The following is a 19,509-nucleotide window of genomic DNA, read 5'->3' as shown; positions in this document are numbered from 1 at the left end:
TCTCTCGCTTTTAAAGTTTACGCAATAATATAGATCCAATAGCCCATAATTTTTCACACATATCTAAAAATACCCATCTTCTAAAGAATAAGATAAAACAAAACAAGGTTTTAATTTTTAACTTCTTGTACGTGGCGTACTTACTGAAGCAAATAGAGTCCGGCGAGTCCAATTCATCTCAAAATTCATTACTTGCTAATTCTTGCCTAATGCAACTCACTACCACCACTACTAATACTAAACCAAAAAAAACCCCATATCCCTAAGAACATAATTCATCATTACTCTAACACTCTTAAAAATAGAAACAAAATTGTATCTTCATGGCAAAATCAAAATCAATAGGTAAATAAAAGAGAGAACCAATGAGTTTTTTAATTACTAGACTTTTTTGCTTAAGAAACATAATAGTCACTTCTTTATCTTCCAACTCTCAATTTCATTTTTCCCCTATATCACTGCCACCTTTTTCATCTTCCTCTAATTTGACAATAAAATCCATAGTTTGAACCTTGTTAATTTTGTAACTTCAATTGGTTAACATTTGTAAAGAGTAAAACTATTGAAACAAAAAAGAAAGGGTCTAAAATTTTTATAGTAAAAAATAGACAAGAAGACAAAAAAATACAAATAAATTTTAAAAATGGCAAAAAATTATTAGTTGTGTGATTGGTAAGAATGGAGTGTGGTATTTGCTGAGAGGTAGAAGCGATTGTAAGAAAAAAAAAGAGAAGAGTATGAAAGAGAGATGGAGGGAGGGAGGAAGAGATTAAAATTAGAAAATTGATGTAAATTGTTATTTGAGATTAGAAAATGGCAAGTAAAATAATAAGAAGCATTTTTCAGCTTTAAATGTCCCCTTTTAGCCATTTGATTGGACCAAGAGAGGTCTATATAATTATTGAAACCTTGGGAGAGTTGAGTGAAATTGTCAAAAACCTTAAGGGAGGTTTCTGAAATTATCCCTTTAATAGATGTTGAAATAGAAAATAGTGCGTAAAGCGCATTTCCACTATCTACTTGTTAATCCCAAATGTCAATGCAACGCTTCTTCCAGAATAGGCAGTTATTAAGGAATCCCCTAAACCGAGAAACTAAAAAGGAACAAAAGGAATGAGAGAAATCTTCTTATTCTTCCGAAAACTAGCGCCCTGCCCATTTTGGTTTCGTGAACTTTCTCCTGAAATGCCAATGTAGAAATTGGATTAACCCGAAGTTTACACAATCAAATGCGTCTTTCTTCAACTTAAACAAGCTACTTGCTCAAAGAAAAAAAAAAGCTTGGAAATTGTCATCCCTTACACTTTCCATCTCAGAATCCAATGAACAAAATTAACACAAAAATTGAAGAATTCCAGCCTTTTATGTTGGATTCTAACTCCCTCTGTTCATGTGTACGTCCTACAAGGAAATCTGCAAGCTGTCTAAGCTTCCAACACAAGGATACACATCAGCCCCAAAGCAAAAAGTTCATAGAATATGCAGTTGCCTACAACATTCTGAATAAGTTACAGAAGAATTTTATGCCAGTCTAAGTTCGCAGGATATCCTGGTAGAGCTACATCCTAGATTCACAGCTCAAGAAGAAAATATTTTGCCATATTTACAGCTACAGGTCGAGTATGAGAAACAGTACAATTATTGCAATGGATCTCACGGGCTTTCAACTAGGAAATCTCGATACACCCACGTCAAAAGCTTTATCATCATGCACGAACCATCTGCAGATTCATAGAAACAAGATTAATGTAGTTATCTCTACGCTACTAGCGTAGAAAACTCACTTTGTTGAACAGAAATGACAGAACAAAGATTAAAGTAGGACAAAGATGAACAGCCAATCACTGTTTACGATAACAATAGGCGAGCAAAAGCTATAGCTAAGGATAAGAACACTATCCCTAACCTCAGTGATCCCCTAGCCAACCATAACCCAGAACCCCTTAGCAGTGCTCCTTAGGTAATTGAACACAAAAAATTTATTCTTCCGTCTCATTTTAATACTTATCCTCAAATCAAGAATATGTTTCTTACAAGAGCAAAACTCGGGAGAACCATTTCATTTATTCTTTGTTATTCCCTGCAGTTTCTGCAAGAACAGTTATAACCAGTGCGCAAACAAGAATAACTTCATTTTGAAATATTGAAACAAGCTTGTAAAATGAAGTCAAGTTCGAGAGCATAAAGCCAAGTTTGCAAAATAAAGGAAAAATGCCCCAGCCATTAAAATTTAGCAACTTAAGGATGTAATCAAGCTAAGCCTAAAAAACAGATTACTTTAAAGGTCATACCATCCTTGGAGTACTTCTCCCTTTAAGTGTCTTCATTGCTGCTTCAGCAAAGGCCTGTGCTGCTTCTGCATCTGCTTCTGCTGCCTCTGCTTCTCTTGCAGCCTCTTCAGCCTCTGCTATGGCAGCTTCTGCTTCAGCAACTGCTTGGGCAGCAGCTGCAGCAGCTTCTTCCGGTGTCATACTCCTCATTTTAGCTAACTCTAAATCAATCTGAGATTTAGTCAAGGCACCCATGCCATCCTGGTCAATGATAGGGGAAACCCTCTGCCTCCCTTCAAGCTGTCCTTCCATGAGCGGCGTGGAAGGCTTTCGTCTCTTGTCAGACAATGCTGAAGTTGGTGCTATTCTATACTTGCGTTTCATCTATGAAGACAAAATATATTTTCCCTAGAACCAATTAGCTTCTCAAACACAAATTTGGCAAGACACCTCCAGGGGAGGGGAGGGGAGGGAACAAACTAAATCTATACTCGCGACATCAAGTGAATATTAGACAAAGCAGACCAATACAAGAAAATTTCTAAAATGAAGCACTCAGAATGAAAAATCTACCTTTATAAGTTTCCCAGTTGCAGTCAAGTACTTCAACTTAGACGACAGTAGCCTTTTGAAGTTTGGAGGTGCCCAGTACTCATCCTTTAAGGCAGACGAGAAAACAGAAAACTTTAGACAAAAGTCTTAACCAGTTTGCTTCGTGCAACTACTTAACAATTTCAATAAAATCCAACATTAAGCATCCATTTTTACATGGCTTATTATTACAGCTCCAATTACAACCAATTACCAAAAAAAAAAATTTTCCATTCCTTTGACCAACAACTAAGCATATGTTGCATTATACTACATGCACTGTGGCATGGAACTCTTGTACAAGCTAATAAAGTTTCCAAACTTACATTACTATCAGAAACAAGAGCTAACCAGTATCATGATGTGGGATTCCATAATATGTCTAGAAACCAGACAGGAGGTCCTCGTCGTTATCCTAAACTTCCACACAGGATATTGTAATTGAATTTGATTTCAAGAAAGAAAAGATTCACATGGTCCTTTTGCATGTCGAACCACTAAAGATGTTGGCTACCTAGGTGAATTAATGAAAAAGCAATTGAGTTTCTGATTGCACCAGATGAAAGACAAACAAACTGAAAAAATCTTCTTGAACAGGAATGGACTTTGGTTCCTTTGTACATTAGCTTGGCTTGAACACCAATAGTTCTGAATCCAGATACCAAGTGAATTCTGTAATTGGCTTAGACTGCAAAGAAAACTGTGGAGAAAGAAGTGGAAGAGAAAGAGAAGTACTTAGAAGACGGCAAGATATATTAAGGTAGCTCCAAATAACTGCGAGACCCATTATTTCCATTCCTCTTTAGTAACACAACATAGTAACTATTAAAAATGCACAAGACACAGGTTCATGTCTACTCTATTTTTTCCTTTTCCCTTTTTCGTATATAACTAAAGACCACCTAGAGAAGTTGGATACCAGTAAACATGTCATGCAGAACTGTAAAGAACTGCAACACTAAAAGACAATGCCGTTGTAGAAAAACTTAAGCAGTGGCATGAATATAAAAAACCATTTTTTGATAAACAATCCCAAAGCCATCTGCTGGGAACCAAATTCCAGAACATAAGAAATATATTTGACATGGAAGGCCAATAGAGCAGCATAACAACTATGATGAATTTTACTTTCAGTAATGTGGTATTTTGGAGTATTGTTCTTGAAATATTTAAGACAAAAACCTCTATGTATGCAGCAATAGTTGTCTTGTTAGAACCACCAGGCTCCCTCAGGTTGTTTATAGCCTCCATTATAAGATTGTCCAACCTGTAATAAAAATGAAAAGAATGAAATATCCAAGTGTAAGGAATGCTGCCAAACAAAGATAAGGCTAAAAATTGAATCTAATCATGCCATGAATTGTGAACCCCTTACAAGAGTGTAAATACTAGATAGAGCAATTGTGAGACTCATATATCTATTCATAACTACAATACAATCACAGGAGACAAATAATAAGCAAAAGTCACATTTAACTTCTTGAAACTAGTCATTCATCTTGAGCATGAGCTGTTTCTCACAAACTCAACAGAAGGAAAAAGAAAAAAAGAAGAAGAAGAAGAAGCAGGCTGTGATGCTCTTATATTGACATATTAACCTTATGATTGATCTTTTGGAACTACCAATCTGTGGAGAGCCACTGGAGGTTGCATGGGGCCTTGGATCAACATTATCATCATCACTTTGAGCTAAATTGCTGATGGCCATAGGGCTGTCATCCTGTTTAGCAGCCTGGTTCATTCTTTTGAGTGCCAGCCTTGCCCTCTCTCGAGAACCCCATCCATTTGCCATGACACTCATGTTCCTCCACTTGTCCTAATCAATATCGAAACTAAAATTCAATGTCTACATACAACCCATATAAGACAAATCCCAATGACAAAAAAGATACACGGCCAACAGGTATTCAGCCCCTAAGAACGGTACGCTTACTCATTTCAGTAACATAATTTGATATAACAAAAAATAGGAGGAGATTAGTACCTTGAGATCTACATTCGAACGCAGGCACAGGACACCACTATATTCTGGATCTTTAAGAATTGTGCGCCACTTGCCAGGCCCATGCTTAAGGACTCCAGCTTTGAGAGCTGCTTCTTCTTCAGGAGTCCACTTCTGCTTTGGTGCCCCCATAAATATTCAGCTAAGAAGCTGTCCAAATCATACACCCACAAACCTAACCAAGACCCAATCTGCATTAAGACACAAGAATACACAACAAATTAATGGTTATTTAAAAGCATTAAATAGATTGAGCTCCATACCACCAGAAACCTGTATTTAGCTCATAAACTCTTCACGCAAAGTCATATAAAACTTTGATAGATGCAGAAGAAAATGCATATCCAAGCTAAAGACATAAAATGTTGTCTTGTAGCTTCAGAGCAAAAAACACAAAATAAAAGGTCTTCATGTATGACGAACCCTGAATAAGCATGTGATCTTTGGGTAACCCCAAGAAAGAATGCTAATCACAGAACCTCCTTCACTTAACAGGAATAGCATTGGTAGTCGCCCCTTCTAGCAACCATAACAACAAGACAATTCAGCTAATTACTTGAAATTCAGAAAAAAAGAAATGGTCCTGATACATTATACAGCAAGCATTTCCACATAATTATGATCAATGCACTCCAAATGTGGTAGCCAACAAGCTAACAAACTAACATCACTACTCTCCTGCAGTAATAAGAAAGCCCAAAGTGTTTGATTGTCAACTCAAGCATCACTAAACGCAGAAAGTTTCTCACATCTGAAACAATCCTTTCTCATACTACCATTTTTAACTTTTTGTACACATGGCAAACCTTTGTGAAACAAAAGGCTGAAGGATCAATCTAGAAAACTCGTTCTAAATTGAATTGCAGATAATTTCTCTTGTAAAAAGGAAAAAAGACGTTTATATATACTAATCAGAAATAAAATTCGATCAAGAGGAAAGATAAAAAATCAAATCTTGTACCTAATTCAGGTAAAAATGCATAAATTGAGGAAAACCCAGATCACACAAAAGAATGAATTTCTTTTAGAATGAGGGATTTGACAAAGGCAAAAATGGAAACCCTAGCTGATCAAATCAACAATAATAATTTGGAAAATCGGGACTTTTAATAGAATGAAAAGGTAAATCGCGCAAGAATGAGGATGAGAAACGCACCAAAATGGATTCCGAGATGTAAAGCTTAATCGATTTGATAATTAGAGTTCCGAAATTTGAATAGGTTGAAATTGTGTCTCCTCCTTCTGATACGTTATACTGACATACAGATGTTGCCATCCGGCCCATCCCTTCCTTATTTGGCATTCATGAAGGCGCGGTGGGGTTTCACCGCCTTTGGCTAAATTCATGGCAAAAGGCGTAAGTAGCTAGCACTACTTCTTTTATTCTTTTCTTTTTTTTCTTTTTTTTTAGGTATAATTAGTTGGTACTTACTTAGCAGTCGCTAGAAATTGGGGACAACGGTTCCGACTGTTGAGCCACGTATAAAATGGTTGCATTAATTGTAAGCTATGATTTATGCCATCGTAAAGACATTTTATCACAAAGTGTAATTATGAAACTCTTTGATAAGTTAAGAGCATCCTATTATAAAATGGGTTTTTCTAACAGCCATCTAATCTATCTTTTATTTATATTTTATTTTATAATTATTATCTCTCCTTGCATTTATATAATTTTCCTATTTAAATTTATCTATCATCATTTGTATTTATTTACATTTTTTACTTAATATTATATTTTGAAAAATATAACGTTTGAAATATATTTTAATGAATGCTTTATAGTACCCGTTAAATAAACCGTTATACAATTATTTCACATTATTTGGTTATTTTTTGGCCAAATCTTTACCATTAACACTACCATACAATTACCTTAATTGATTGCGCCTCAGTCCAGATTTTGTCCACCAAACCCCGCATTTTGCGGAAATGTAAGAAATGTTTGGCCTAACTCAATTATATGCCATATATAAATAAGTTCTCGTGTTATGCAAAGTATTTTAAGAGGTTGTAAAAGAATTTATATTAAAATTTAATTCTTTTTAATTCTTTTTTAGTAATTAGACAAGAGAAGTCTTAAACCATTTAAATTATTTATGTGAAGATTTCAAAATTTATATTTATTAAAGTAAAACTTAAGTCGAGAACAAAAGGTTATTGCAGGTTTGATTAATAACACTACTAGTATCATAGTACAAAAGTATAAATGGAAAATGACGCAACTATGTGCATTATGTCATTATCATGAAAATGGCAAAAAATAATTAGGGAAAGGTTGGCTTGGGAAGTCTTGGTTCAAAACCTTCCAATTATCAAAAAAAAAAAAAATAAATAAAATCGTTGATATCCCACCGGCACTTATCTCGCTGGCAAAGGAGACAAGAAGGCAGCCAAAAAACAAAAGCTTCTTGTTCCAAGAATCTTCTTCGGACTACGGAGGCCTCTGCCGTGTTCAGGTAATATCCTCCCGGTAAAGTGGTAGAGTCCTTCGTCCTCCTTCCTACCTGGGTTAGTATTTTGATTGTCGCCTATTATTGCTTTGTTTACTTTGGAGAATTCGGTTCCTGCAAAGAGTTAAAATTGTATATTCTATTCCTAATCTAATGTGACATAATTGTTTTAGCAGCTAAATTAAATGGACGAAATTTTGGATAACAGCCAGTCCTTGATTGCTCGCATCCAACAGTTGGAACGAGGTATGTTGCTGGCTATATTCTTTGGCAAGGTTGATTAGATAAATGCCAATAGATATCCCATATTTAAAAAATTGGTTTTACGGGTTTTCGTTCTGGTTATTCTTTGTTGTTCAGTTAACGTGTTTAGTAGTTTCGGAGTTTACAATTATCGAGAAATGCCATAAAATTTAGCAGAAGAATGGCAGTGCCACCTATTTAGAAAGCTCCGAACTTTTTTCTATTTCATGACCAGAAAGAAAGTGGAATTTTGTACCTTTCGGACTTGGTTTTGAGTTACTGGACATCTTTTCTTTCTTGTAACGGCTTAGGATAAGTTGAAGAAATCATTCAACTTTACTGGCCTGGATGTAACAAATTGATGAGACTTCAAATTAAAATGGAGGCTCTGCATGAGGTTCTGCTGCCTCAAGTTCTGTGTTGTCTGAGCCGATTTTGTCTTCAAATTCTTCCTGCAGAGCGTGATGAATTACACAAAGATATTGAACAGTTGTGCATGCAACAAGCTGGACCTAGCTACCTGGGAGTGGCTACTCGAATGCACTTTCAGCGGTAAGATGTTTGTTTAAATCTCACTGCGTTAAAACTTTCTCCTTGTTGGGGTTTCGTGTACTTGTCTCTGGATTATGAAGTAAGAGGGTTCCTTTATGCTTTTGCCAATTAGGACAGCTGCGCTGGAGCAGGAGATTGAGAGCTTGAAAAAGAAGTTAGCTGTATGTACAAGAGAGAATCAGAATCTTCAAGAGGAGCTTTCTGAGGCATATCATATAAAAGTGAGATTTGGTAACATTATGTAAACATTAACTGCAGTTCACTCCTACCAACTTACATGTTTTGCTGCTGTTTTTCAGAGCCAACTTGCGGAGCTACATGGTGCTGAAGTCTCAAAGGTCTCTCTCTCTAAACCTGAAACACCCTCAAAACCCCACAAATAAAAAAGAGTTCTCTAAGATATTTATATGTTTCGCACTCTTGTCGAAAGCTATTAATGCACCATGGGATTTTAATTTCTTATAGATGCATATCATTTTGAAGTACCTCACAGATTACTCATGCGTGATCCTTTTGTGCTTTATACTTGAATAATTTTTGCCAGAATATAGAAGCAGAGAAGCAGCTTAAATTCTTCCAAAATTGTGTTGCAGCTGCTTTTGCTGAGCGGGATAATGCGATTATGGAGGTAATGGTCTTCATCTTTGTCTTTTGTATATATGACTATTCACTTGAAGTCATGATGTGTGATAATGAAATACATGATGAAGGAGACTCTACATTGGCTTGTTTGTTTAAGGCTAAAATGGCTGTCTTTTTCTATTCTTCTCAAAACTAGAAACGAAAAGGAGTTGTGCTGATGAGTACTTCATTATGTTTTAGTACAGAAATGCATATAAACAATATTTTCTGTGCTTAGCTAATTTTATTCTGACCAAAAGGGTCATGGTTCTGAATACACAATGGCTTCTCTGCTTGAATGGGTAAAGCTATGTTCACTTAGACCTCTATACCCAGCAGTAGCAGGAGCATCAATTTTTTGGTCTTCTCCTTGAGAGGAATTGTATTTAGAAATCTAATATATTAAATCTTTTGTCTTAGTAGTGGTAGCTGCATGAGAACAACACATAAGCCACACATTTTCCCTTTTTCTCTAAGTGCTGATGTGGTTAATAGTATGTTATGTTGCTGTTACAGGCAGAGAAAGCAAAGGAAAAAGAGGAGCTTGCATCACTGGAATTGAACAATTACAAAAAGAGGTATTACAAAAATTGATTTGATGTTTTATTTTGTCGGATTTCTTTTTTCCAAATACGGTGCACTTGGCATGTCATCAACTGATTAAAAGTGTTTTGCTCTCATGGTGTGCCTGGCAACTCAAACATGCTTGTATTGTCTTTTTCATTGAATCATATCAGTTGAAGTTTTGTTGTTCTGCAATGGATAGGATTGAAGAGCTCACTTGTGAATATCTTGAAGAAAAGAAACTCCTAGCTGCAGCACAGGCTGATCAGGAAACACATGAGAAGCAGATTGATTCTTTCAGAAAGGTAGTTAACTTTATTTGTCTGCTGAATGAAATCTTTCTGTTCATACATGGCAAAGAATTGATACAAATGAATCATATGGAGAAAGGTTTTAGCATTTCAGATGCATAGCTGGGCATCAAGATAAGAACCAAAGTTCATTGTGGTTTATTGCAGGTTGGCTATTAAGGCACATGATGAGGGTGTAATTTAACAATAATAGGGTACTTTTGGACATCTTATTATGATAGCTTGTTAGAGTTAACAGAGTAGACAGTATGACATCTTTGGAGAGTGGTACCTGCTTGCTTGTTTTGTTTTGTGTTTTAATTGGTTTCAGTTTCAACATGTGGTACTTTATGCCTAAATCTTACTGAGAAGGATTTGATCTCTATAATCCATTATGGGGGAAGAAATGGAAAAATAAACAAAAAGAGGGGTAGCAGATGATGAAAGGAACACTGGCTTGACATAAGGGTGCAATAACTCATTACAAGTTCTTCTTAGAAACTGCAATTGAAGTCCTGGAAGATGAAAAGGAAAAAAAGCAACTTTTTGATGTGAACAGTCTTCTATTTATGACAGGTTGTGGATAAGGTTTTCTTAATTTGCTGACTGCTATTGCACTTTTCTATAGCTCATGGGAAATGATTTGGTGGCTTTTTTCTTTTAATATTGGGTCAAATTTCTTAGTATTGGCAAAAGTCTTCATTTTGGCTTGTGTTTTGATGATACGTGACAGGTTATTGACAAATTTTATGCCATCAGACAGCAAACCTTGAAGGTTTTTGAGGACACTAGCTGGGAAGATAAATGCAAGCATCTTTTGAATGATTCTACAGAAATGTGGACTTTTTGTAATCAGGAAGAAGCATCCACCTCAAAATATGTTGTGAGTTCAGATGCACTGAAATCTTAGCTTAGTTTTGCTCTGATTGACTGATACCAATTTGATCTGATCATTTATCAAGGACAGAAATGTAATTGCAGTCTCTAATCTTCTGCTTTTCTGTTCTTTTTATCGTTTTCATGATAATTCATTCACCTTCAGTGAAGCAAAAAATCCATGTTTAAAGAGAGTATATTTAGTGACATAAAGGTAATTGATAGCTTTTGAGAGAGAGTCAATCATTAACAGTCAATTCTAAATGGTGGTAGGCTAAGCATCTCCAAGGTAATTCATTTTATTTATGGGAAAGGAAAGAGGAGTCTTCGAAATTTTGGTAGGGTTGTTTACAAATTCTCATGGGATTTCACCTTTTTTTCTCAGTTAAAACATATTTTTCTATGTATATTTGTTTTGAATTTCACACTTAAATTTCTAGTAGGAGCCGAAATTATGCTAATTTTGAGATTTAGGTCAAACAAGGAGCTTTAATTTTCCTGATGGTGCCAAAACTGATTAGCTCAGCGAACTAGCACATGCCTTGAAATGGACAGAATGCTTGAAATGGACAGAATGCTAGTTAAATAGATAAGCATGAAAAACATGCCAGATAGAGCTTGACCTTTTTCTTTGTTGTTGGAATTAATACTATCATGTGTTGCAAAAGATGGTTTTCTATCTTTTCAAGCTCATACTGTGCCAGGATTCTTTAATCAATTTTATGAACATTATAATTGTGCAGTTCTTTTGGGTAGATCTAACAACAATATATATGATTATGCTTTTTGTTAGGCCAGTTAGAAAATACAGGAGTAACATCATTTAAAAAGTGATAGGTATACATGTGTATGCTGTATCCTTAGTGTTGTTCTTGGTAGGCCGATCAATTAAATCATAGATCTGATTGCGTGTATATGTTGCTTCTGTTGGGGAAAAAATAAAAGTTTTACAATGCTACTGCCAGATCAGATTATAATGTAATTCTTATCTTCTATTCACAAGCACAGTGATATGTGCTCTGCTCTTTTCCTTGCAAATGGAGATCACTATATTCTTTTGCTGAACTTAAAAGTTGGTTTTCTCTATGTTCATGCTATCAACAATTGTACTTTATAAAGCAACTTCATTTTTTTTTTTTTACTTTGTGCAACTTGATTAACTTGTCTTCAGACAGAGTGCTTTGCAAGAAGAAGTAGAGACGCTGAGAAAGTCTTTGGATAATCTTCATAGAAAGCTGCAAGTGGTACATTTCTTGTTCATTCTCCTCATATTTTTCTCTCTTTTGGAAGGAAATTTACGTCCAATGGCTTTTGCTGTGTTTTGCTGCTCACTTTTGAAGCATATGTTTTTTGTGTACTTTCTGTTTTTAGGGACTGGAAATTGAAAGTCATCTGAAGAGGAAAGTTTTCGCTTTGGAAAAGGAGAAAGTAAGAATACTGTAATACTCTCATCGCATATAATCAGTCATTTCAACTCTTCAAATATGATGAACATTTTGATATTTCTAGGTTGTTTTACTGGAGAGGATCGAGAACAGGATATCAGCATTGCTTGATTACCATTCCAAGCACAGGACAAATGTAATGAATTTACTGGATGAAGGGTATTCCCTTATAGAATCCAATATTATTGAAGTTGAAGAAAAGCTCAGGCAGCTTGAATTAAGTGGCAAACAAAGTCTCAGATCTTCTCAGGCAGAAGATCTAGTGTTACATGAAAGTGACTGTCGAGATGTACATGTAAATAATGATGTAAGCTGGGCTTCAACTGCTCAGGCAAGTTTCTGGAAGGTGAAGGATGCTTTATTTCTTTATCTCATTTTGTCTACATCTATAGATGGAAAAGTAAAATGGTATTGGAAGCAATCTAATGAAAAGTGAATGAATGAGGTTCTCGGAGGCTACTTAAAATGATTATTAAGCACTTTTATTCCAAATGATACATTATCCTTGCGAGGTCATTGGAAAATCATATAATATTTTAGAGAACAACTTCAAAATATTGATAGAGGAACAGACATGTGAATGACATTATGTTTCAGTATTAGGGAAAGTGAGAAGAAACATGAAACATTCTAATGGGTTGGGATTCTAAACATGAAACATAAGTTTTACACATTTTCATCAGCTCGCCTTTTTTTTTGGAAGTTTATATATATATATATATTGTCACTCAGAGTCTGGGGGCAAGGGATTAAAGAGAGATTCCCAGTCAAAAAATTTGTTAAATTGGATGAGCAATTTTCCCTATTTCACTGAATTCTCCAGCCCATGAAGCAAATAATCAGTTGATTTTGTCCCTCCTGAAGTAAATTTTAAGAGTTTGTAAGAGCAATTTGTGGCTAAGTGATAGCACTTAAATGATTTATCTGTCACATATTGAATCTCCTCACATGGATTGAAGCTACATAATTTTGAGGACTAAGTTTCCAATCTGTTGCAGAGGGATGATCCTGGAGCCACAACAGCAATTAGTGTCAAAACTGGGGATGTCTCTGAACCCCTTGCTCAGGCACTGCAAGAGAAGGTTGAACAAATGTTCTCTTACTCCATACTTTTTCAAGAACTTCTCTGCTAATATTTAATTTTTATATATACAGGTTGCAGTACTGTTGCTTCTTTCACAAGAAGAAGAAAGACATTTGCTAGAGAGAAATCTGAACATAGCTCTTCAGAAAAAGATTGAGGAACTTCAGAGAAATCTACTACAAGTAACTATTTTCCCCATTTGCGGACTTTCCTTACTGCTGCTACTACTACCACCACCACTACATATGGGTTCTTGAGCTGGAAAACTTTGAGTTTCTTAATGTGGCTCTGCTATGTGTCTGTGGTTGCATGTGGGTTTGTGTCCAGCATGTTTTTGTATAAAAATTAGCTTTTTTGGATTTTCTAGTTACTGGGAGGGGGCTAGGGGACAAAATCTTGCAACTGATTCAGTGTCAAAGGTGAAAGGATCTGATTTAGACAGCTTGGATCCATTGGGAGACACGATTGTGACATCCTTGATATCATTTTTGTCACGCTTATAATATTTCCTTTCATGATGAATGTCTGTAATTGAGCTGAATCTTTGTTGGTTAGGTTACGCATGAAAAGGTAAGAGCTCTTATGGAGCTTGCACAGCTGAAGCAGGAATTCCAAGTTCTTCGAGAGTAAGTTAATTGAAGCGTCTTTTTCCACTAATTAAAAAACGATGATACAATGTTCTGATATTCATCATCTGTGTCATTTTCATGCTCATGCTTTGGCATCAATATATTCGTGATATTTGGAGTGCCTTTCTCCGTCACTGGGAGGTTGGATAAGGGGCTTTTGACCTTGACTGGTTCATGACTTTCTGATATTAAACTGAAATAAGTGGTTTTTAGTTGAGTGGCCAAGAATTTAATACTTTAAGCTTGCCTAGGATTTGTAAACTTTTGCTTCAGTCAAAACCTGCCAAAATTAATTTCTATTAATTGACATGAGTTCCTTGCAAGAGACAAGCTGTTCTATATTGAACATTATATTTAGCTTGTCCTCTGAATAACTTGAGTTCTTGTAGATCTGGAGATGCTAGAAAGCTTCTTTTAAGATTTTCACACTTTTGAACTCATAATCATCTTGAACAAACTAAATTGACTAATCTGAGATGCTGTCTGCTGCCAACCCTATCATATATCCCTCTGTCGAGCTTTTCTACTACCACCACTGGAAACTCCTCACCAACCCCACTCCACCCCAAAAAAATAGGGGGAAAAATGCCCCAGAAACAGCAAATGGGAAATGAAAAAATTGGTCACTAGCGTGGCCAGGGAAATTGATGACAGTATCAGACATGTAATTGCTCTTTCGTGACGGCAATCAACTTGCAAAGAGATATTATAATGGGGACATAGCGCTACCTCAAACATATTAGTGACATTGTGATTGTCGATGAGATGCATATAAGGAAGATCTGGTGCTTTATGTTAAATTTTCCATGTCAGACAATGAATATTTTGTTAGTTCTGTTGGAATCCTGTTGTAGATTTTCGGTAAAAAATATAGTAGCAGGTCACTGGAATATTGATTTCACTATGTACAGCATTCAATGCAGCTTTTGAGTATATAGGTGTTTGGCTGGTTATAAATTTAAGGGAGTCAAGTTTGCCTTGCATAGTTTCTTTATCCTCCTAGATTTTAACTGCTATTATTTTTTTACCCTGGCAAACATACTAAATGCAGCAAAAATCATGCAGGAATGTTAATCAAGATAAAAGAGAGGGCCAAGCCTGTGCTGCAAGTGGGGGACAAAGGATAATTCAGGATAGAGATGGAAAATTAAAAAATTTGCTGAAGAAGACTTATCTGAGACACTGGGTTGGTAATATTGATTCTGACACAGATAATGCTGATACTCACCTGAATTATGAGGGGAACTTCAACCAAAAAAAATCCACCTCTAGTGTGGATTTTGCAAGGTTCATGGAAAATTTTTTCTTAACATTTTATTTTAGTGGCTTACACTGATGGAAAAAGGCTCTATTATTGCTGACAAGCATGGTAGTTAGCCAAATGGCATTTGAAGAAAATCTGCTTACAGTTTTTATCTTTCATCTGTTCTTGTTTTCCAGGATAAAGATTGAAAATGCAGCCCTGCAGGAGAGCCTGGAAAGTATGGAGTATCTAACCTCTTCAGTACGTAAGCTCCGTCTTGCACTCTTGAAGGTAATTACTGTTGCCAATTTTCTAATAATTAAGAGGCAATTATCCATCTACTGAAATCCCTGAAATTTGTTGCTGTTATTTAACAATGATGTCACTGACAGAATGAGAACAAAACTCTCTTTTTTTTTCTTTTTGGGGGAACATAACTTTAGCCCTGTGGAATGGAAAAGCATTCATTTATGGCTTCTTTGGGTGTTCCATTTTTTATTTGGGAATTTTATCTTGCTAAAACATCTAGGCAAATGAGTCAGCTGTATTAGAAGGCATAAATACTGGTTTGGCGGAAGCTGTCTATGACATCATTACAGAAGCCAGGTTGCTTAAAACTGCTCTTGGTAGCTCACTTCCAATCAGTTGGTCAGCTGAGGCAGATGTAGAATCACAGGTTGACCGTTTTGAGGAAGCAATTGGTTCAAGTGATGCAAATTCTAGTAATGAGAAAGTAGATTTTGTCTCTGCTGCTGGACTTGAGATGGTGGACCTCTTGCTTTTTGCAGCTCGATTATGCAAAGAGCGCCTTGCAAGAAGTTAGAGTTCTTGCACGGGGAAATGATACATTGTACAGTTTGGGATAGACCTCACCATTTGGATCTCTGGTTGAGTTTCAGTCTTGCTATAGGGTGATGAAAGGACACGTACAATTTACAATCTGTACATGGTGTGGTTCTTCCAACTTGCTTGTGTACTGATTAACATGATGTATTGTGGCGCAAGGTTTAGTCAGCAATATTACTGCATACTGTACAGTGGTCGGTCAATTCTTTGATATCTTTTCTGATATAAGTTGAAATGTTGTAAATTCAAACCTTGTAAATATTTCTTGAATAGCATATTAATTTATTTGTAAAATGAAGGCTGAATTTCTTTGTCAATTTTGGATAATTTTTTCAATCCTGGGCTTCCGTTGCTAAGTTAGATTTAACAGGTAGAAATTGTGGCTTCTGAAATGGCTCAAGTGTAAACAGATGGGGCTTCAGTTACTCTGGTTTAGTAACTTTGAATGCGTGGAATTGCACACGTACACAATCGAAAGTTGGCGTTTCTTTTGTTAAAAGGTTTGCAGATTGTACCTATGTAAGTTTGGCATCTCCGGCAGGTGAAAGAAGAAGGCTAATGGTCTGCATTTAACCATCTTCGGATTGAGATCAGGCTGTCCATATTCTACCATCCCTCCTTTTTTGTGTCCTCATTCTCGGTTGAAAGTCGAAGAAGGATGAGATGTTGCGGTGAGAATTAGAAAATTTTTATAGTATTAAACGTAAAAGCAACTTGTCTAATTATTCTGCAGCCTGTAGCTATTTAACCTTCGCCGGTGAATCGTTGGACTCGCATAAGGTCTACCTATGTACATCTTATTAAGCAAATAGAGAATTTACACGAACAAACTCAGGAACTGCTTGCAAATTCACACCACAACCTCAGGACAAATGATACACCCCGCATAGCTAGAGACCGAAAGTTCTGCATAAAACTCATCCACACTACAAAATCATCCTGGACAACAAAGTTAGCAAACCGTTCTCACCACCGAGAGAAAAGGGACAGAGAGATTAATAGAGAGAGAGAGATCAATCTAGCAAATAATAGTAGTATTTTCCTTGTGGCCTTATGATTCTGCAGCTATTTCCATATGAGCAGGAAGCGATGGCTCCTTGTCCATGTCATTTTCCAATTGGCTGTAGTTGCCTTTTTCCTTGACGAGTTGGGCGTGATGGTGCTTGCAGTAAAGCGTTCCCTCATGTGCAATATAGTTTGATGGGCTTATTGTACAACCGCCATGAGAGCATTTGAAGCAACTTCTGTGGTATGGTTTTCCGTTGACAGTAACCTTGGAGAGTGAAAAAGGATCCAGATTACAAACGTATGGCGATATAAGCTATTGTCATGTCTTGCAAGTTATTAAAGAGTTGATAAAAATGGATGACTAATAACTCTGCAGATCAAGTTCCAAGCCGCAAATTCTTAGATTTGCCTTGTGATGTAAATCACATTAGGTGGAAAGAGATTTTTCTGCGGTTTCTGCATACCTTCTCAATTGGATAGACGGTTTTGTCACATCCAATACATTTATCCCTGGTGCCCACGAACAGGCTTGAGACTTTGGTCGCGTTCTGTTCAATGAATGTGGATTGGGGATTAGCTGTTGATAGGACGAGAATACAAGAACTAATAGCTAAGGATTTAAAATGAAGTTGATGCTAAAAAAAGCGCAGCAATTGATAATTCGCCCTCTTCCAGAAGAGCCCGAGTTGTGAAGAACAAAGAATAATACCTCATGGTCCACAGGCTTTTCTGGTTTCACAAGTTTTGGCGTTCCTAGAATAAAATGAAAACGAACTCAAAATATCAGAAGAAAAAATAATAATAGTAATTCATTAAAAAAACATCTGACATGAAGCTTGGACTGGAATTTACAGTCACTCGTACCTTCAAAACTCTTGTCAAGACTGCCGGTTCGCTTGAACAGCTGATCAAAGTGAGGCCTGCAGTATAGGACCCCATCAAAAGAATTGAAGTTGCCAAGCTGTTCCAACAAAATGCGAAACACATTAGACCAAAACACGCCTAGGATCATGAATCCAAAATCAAGGACTACGTTAAATGATTTATTCAGTCAGTTTCAAGAGTCAAATCAATTCCAGAATGCAACTGTCGAGATCAAGATTACATGTTTACCTTGAGGGTACGTTGGCAATGGTGGCAGCGGAAGCAAGCTTTGTGGTAAATGCGGTTGTCTGCTGCCAACTTATCAACCAAATAAACTGTCTTTTCACAGACGGTGCATTTTTGGGTTGTGCCAACAAATGCCATATTTTCCAACTATATTAATATGAAGGAATTGCCAATCTTTTATTATGTTCAAGAACGAACCAGCCGGCTAGAGAAAGAAGTGATCTTTCCAAGAAAGAAAGAAACCACTCTTTCTCTAGTTGCTCTCTCAATCTTCCTCTATGACCCCTTTTGTTTCTCCCTCTCCATTAATGGTGGAGCATAGAGCATAGGGTTGAGGGGTTAAAGGGGGAACGAAATGCAAAAGAAATTTGTGGATCGCAGAAATTTGCGGGGGATAATCATGGGAGTTGGAACATTGGCGCCATTCAGTAATCATGTTGTCCGAACTTAAAGCAATTCCATCCCGCAGACTTGGTGCCAAACTACCATATGCTCCTTTTGGATAGCTGATTGGGTGAAAGGAAATGATGTGAAAATGGAGGTGTCAGCTAATTTCTCAGCATTTTCTCTGGTAGCAAATTCGTAGTCTCTACCTGCGTACTTAAATAGCGAGGGTGACTTAAAAGCATATTATTAACTACGTCCAAATACCATTTAAAATTTTTAATTTATTTTTCCCTTCAAACAACAAACACATGAAAACCATTTTCCTAAAAGCTAAAACTTGTAGGACTAAAAAGGCACTATGAGAGAAAATAGTTCATATATTTAATTGAATTTTTCTAACGTGCACCTGTCAGATAATTAGTTAAGATGTTTAAATCACATTTAAATTATTATATAAATATACACACTCGCAATTATTGCACCCTTAAATTGTGACACTTTTTCAAATTAACTATTTTTTTTTTCTAAGAAACTAACACCTGAGTCTCTTATGGAGTACACGTTATGTTAGTCAAATCATTTTTTTTTTTTACTTTCTATTTCTCATGTGAGACTACATATTTAGACCTACATTAGCAGTAACTACACATTTTCTAAGTTCCCTTCCAATTAGCATTATATCATTGAGCGACAATTATGACCATTCTCATACTTAAACTGTCCCGTTCAAAGTTTGACGGCAATAATTGTGGTCGTAACAGCACGTTGTCATCCTATATAAAAAGAAATTATGCTTTCTTGATTTCTATTTGGAGATGAATCATGTCTTTTGTAATGAAGCAGTTCTAACATGAGTAGACAATGGACCCTCGGTCTTAGAATATAAGCATACTCATCATGAAGCATCTGGAATTTTCAGTTATTGGTTCTTTTATGCCTCTAAAATTAGCCTTTCTATCGTTGCCTTTTGTTTTCCCCATTAAATTTTTGTATTTGAATAAATTATTGGGCTAGAAAAGTGAATCAGAAGGCGATGACTATCGATAATTACACCTGTAACTTTTCATTTCCTCGACTCTGCCTTCCTCTCTTTCAACTCTCGAAGGGTCAAACTAGTCAGCAAGCAAAATATGCCTTTTTCAAAACGATAAAAATTCCAATTGCAGAAGTAAGTTTCAGGACTAGTGGCATTTTAACTTGTTCCCTTAACCGTCCGGGCATTTGGTCTAGTGGTATGATTCTCGCTTTGGGTGCGAGAGGTCCCGAGTTCGATTCTCGGAATGCCCCCACCATCA

At 36.3% G+C, this 19,509-nt stretch overlaps 3 protein-coding genes and 1 non-coding gene across 8 annotated transcripts; 2 read left to right on the top strand and 2 right to left on the bottom strand.

Annotated features, from left to right (window-relative positions):
* Nucleotides 1–1,281: 1,281 nt before the first annotated feature.
* Nucleotides 1,282–6,181, bottom strand: LOC113763005 (telomere repeat-binding factor 1). The gene is made up of 7 exons (XM_027306680.1): nucleotides 6,020–6,181; nucleotides 4,846–5,054; nucleotides 4,460–4,677; nucleotides 4,044–4,128; nucleotides 2,844–2,927; nucleotides 2,292–2,654; nucleotides 1,282–1,721 (listed from the first exon to the last, which is right to left on the bottom strand). Exons 2-7 carry the CDS (start codon nucleotides 4,993–4,995, stop codon nucleotides 1,707–1,709), a joined length of 915 nt encoding a protein of 304 aa, XP_027162481.1. The 5' UTR covers nucleotides 4,996–5,054; nucleotides 6,020–6,181; the 3' UTR covers nucleotides 1,282–1,706.
* A 1,052-nt stretch (nucleotides 6,182–7,233) lies between these two features.
* Nucleotides 7,234–16,026, top strand: LOC113764204 (myosin heavy chain, clone 203). 5 transcript variants are annotated; one of them, XM_027308296.1, is made up of 18 exons: nucleotides 7,234–7,322; nucleotides 7,493–7,562; nucleotides 8,018–8,111; nucleotides 8,224–8,332; nucleotides 8,411–8,449; nucleotides 8,656–8,739; nucleotides 9,249–9,310; nucleotides 9,499–9,601; nucleotides 10,320–10,469; nucleotides 11,638–11,706; nucleotides 11,834–11,890; nucleotides 11,972–12,253; nucleotides 12,906–12,989; nucleotides 13,063–13,173; nucleotides 13,547–13,617; nucleotides 14,686–14,907; nucleotides 15,061–15,154; nucleotides 15,393–16,026. In XM_027308296.1, the coding sequence occupies exons 2-18, from the start codon at nucleotides 7,502–7,504 to the stop codon at nucleotides 15,684–15,686; spliced, it is 1,986 nt and encodes a 661-aa protein (XP_027164097.1). In that variant the 5' UTR covers nucleotides 7,234–7,322; nucleotides 7,493–7,501; the 3' UTR covers nucleotides 15,687–16,026. The 5 variants fall into 5 exon arrangements, with proteins under 5 accessions (XP_027164097.1, XP_027164098.1, XP_027164096.1 ...); XM_027308297.1 differs by having other exon boundaries at nucleotides 7,234–7,374; nucleotides 11,972–12,238; XM_027308295.1 differs by having other exon boundaries at nucleotides 7,234–7,374.
* A 459-nt stretch (nucleotides 16,027–16,485) lies between these two features.
* LOC113762478 (LIM domain-containing protein WLIM1-like) lies at nucleotides 16,486–18,256 on the bottom strand. Its single transcript, XM_027305942.1, has 5 exons — nucleotides 17,831–18,256; nucleotides 17,582–17,678; nucleotides 17,427–17,470; nucleotides 17,182–17,265; nucleotides 16,486–16,982 (listed from the first exon to the last, which is right to left on the bottom strand). Exons 1-5 carry the CDS (start codon nucleotides 17,963–17,965, stop codon nucleotides 16,761–16,763), a joined length of 582 nt encoding a protein of 193 aa, XP_027161743.1. The 5' UTR covers nucleotides 17,966–18,256; the 3' UTR covers nucleotides 16,486–16,760.
* A 1,173-nt stretch (nucleotides 18,257–19,429) lies between these two features.
* Nucleotides 19,430–19,501, top strand: TRNAP-UGG. Its single transcript has one exon. It is a non-coding gene; the product is annotated as a tRNA-Pro (tRNA).
* The last annotated feature ends 8 nt before the right edge of the window (nucleotides 19,502–19,509 follow it).

This window comes from Coffea eugenioides, chromosome 2 (genome assembly GCF_003713205.1).
Source record: "Coffea eugenioides isolate CCC68of chromosome 2, Ceug_1.0, whole genome shotgun sequence".
Classification (NCBI taxonomy): Eukaryota; Viridiplantae; Streptophyta; class Magnoliopsida; order Gentianales; family Rubiaceae; genus Coffea; species Coffea eugenioides.
This window is presented reverse-complemented; position numbering and strand designations above follow the sequence as displayed.

Excerpts from the sequence above, each read along its gene's own strand:
- LOC113763005 (XM_027306680.1), bottom strand. The coding sequence starts at position 4,995 with ATGGGGGCACCAAAGCAGAAGTGGACTCCTGAAGAAGAAGCAGCTCTC. Across the intron at positions 4,129-4,459 it reads TCCAAAAGATCAATCATAAG|GTTGGACAATCTTATAATGG; the intron begins GTTAATATGTCA and ends TTTTTATTACAG. Across the intron at positions 2,928-4,043 it reads CTATTGCTGCATACATAGAG|GATGAGTACTGGGCACCTCC; the intron begins GTTTTTGTCTTA and ends TCTGCCTTAAAG.
- LOC113764204 (XM_027308296.1), top strand. The coding sequence starts at position 7,502 with ATGGACGAAATTTTGGATAACAGCCAGTCCTTGATTGCTCGCATCCAA. Across the intron at positions 11,707-11,833 it reads TTCATAGAAAGCTGCAAGTG|GGACTGGAAATTGAAAGTCA; the intron begins GTACATTTCTTG and ends TTCTGTTTTTAG. Across the intron at positions 13,618-14,685 it reads GAATTCCAAGTTCTTCGAGA|GAATGTTAATCAAGATAAAA; the intron begins GTAAGTTAATTG and ends AAAATCATGCAG.
- LOC113762478 (XM_027305942.1), bottom strand. The coding sequence starts at position 17,965 with ATGGCATTTGTTGGCACAACCCAAAAATGCACCGTCTGTGAAAAGACA. Across the intron at positions 17,471-17,581 it reads TCTTGACAAGAGTTTTGAAG|GAACGCCAAAACTTGTGAAA; the intron begins GTACGAGTGACT and ends ATTTTATTCTAG. Across the intron at positions 16,983-17,181 it reads CCGTCTATCCAATTGAGAAG|GTTACTGTCAACGGAAAACC; the intron begins GTATGCAGAAAC and ends TCACTCTCCAAG.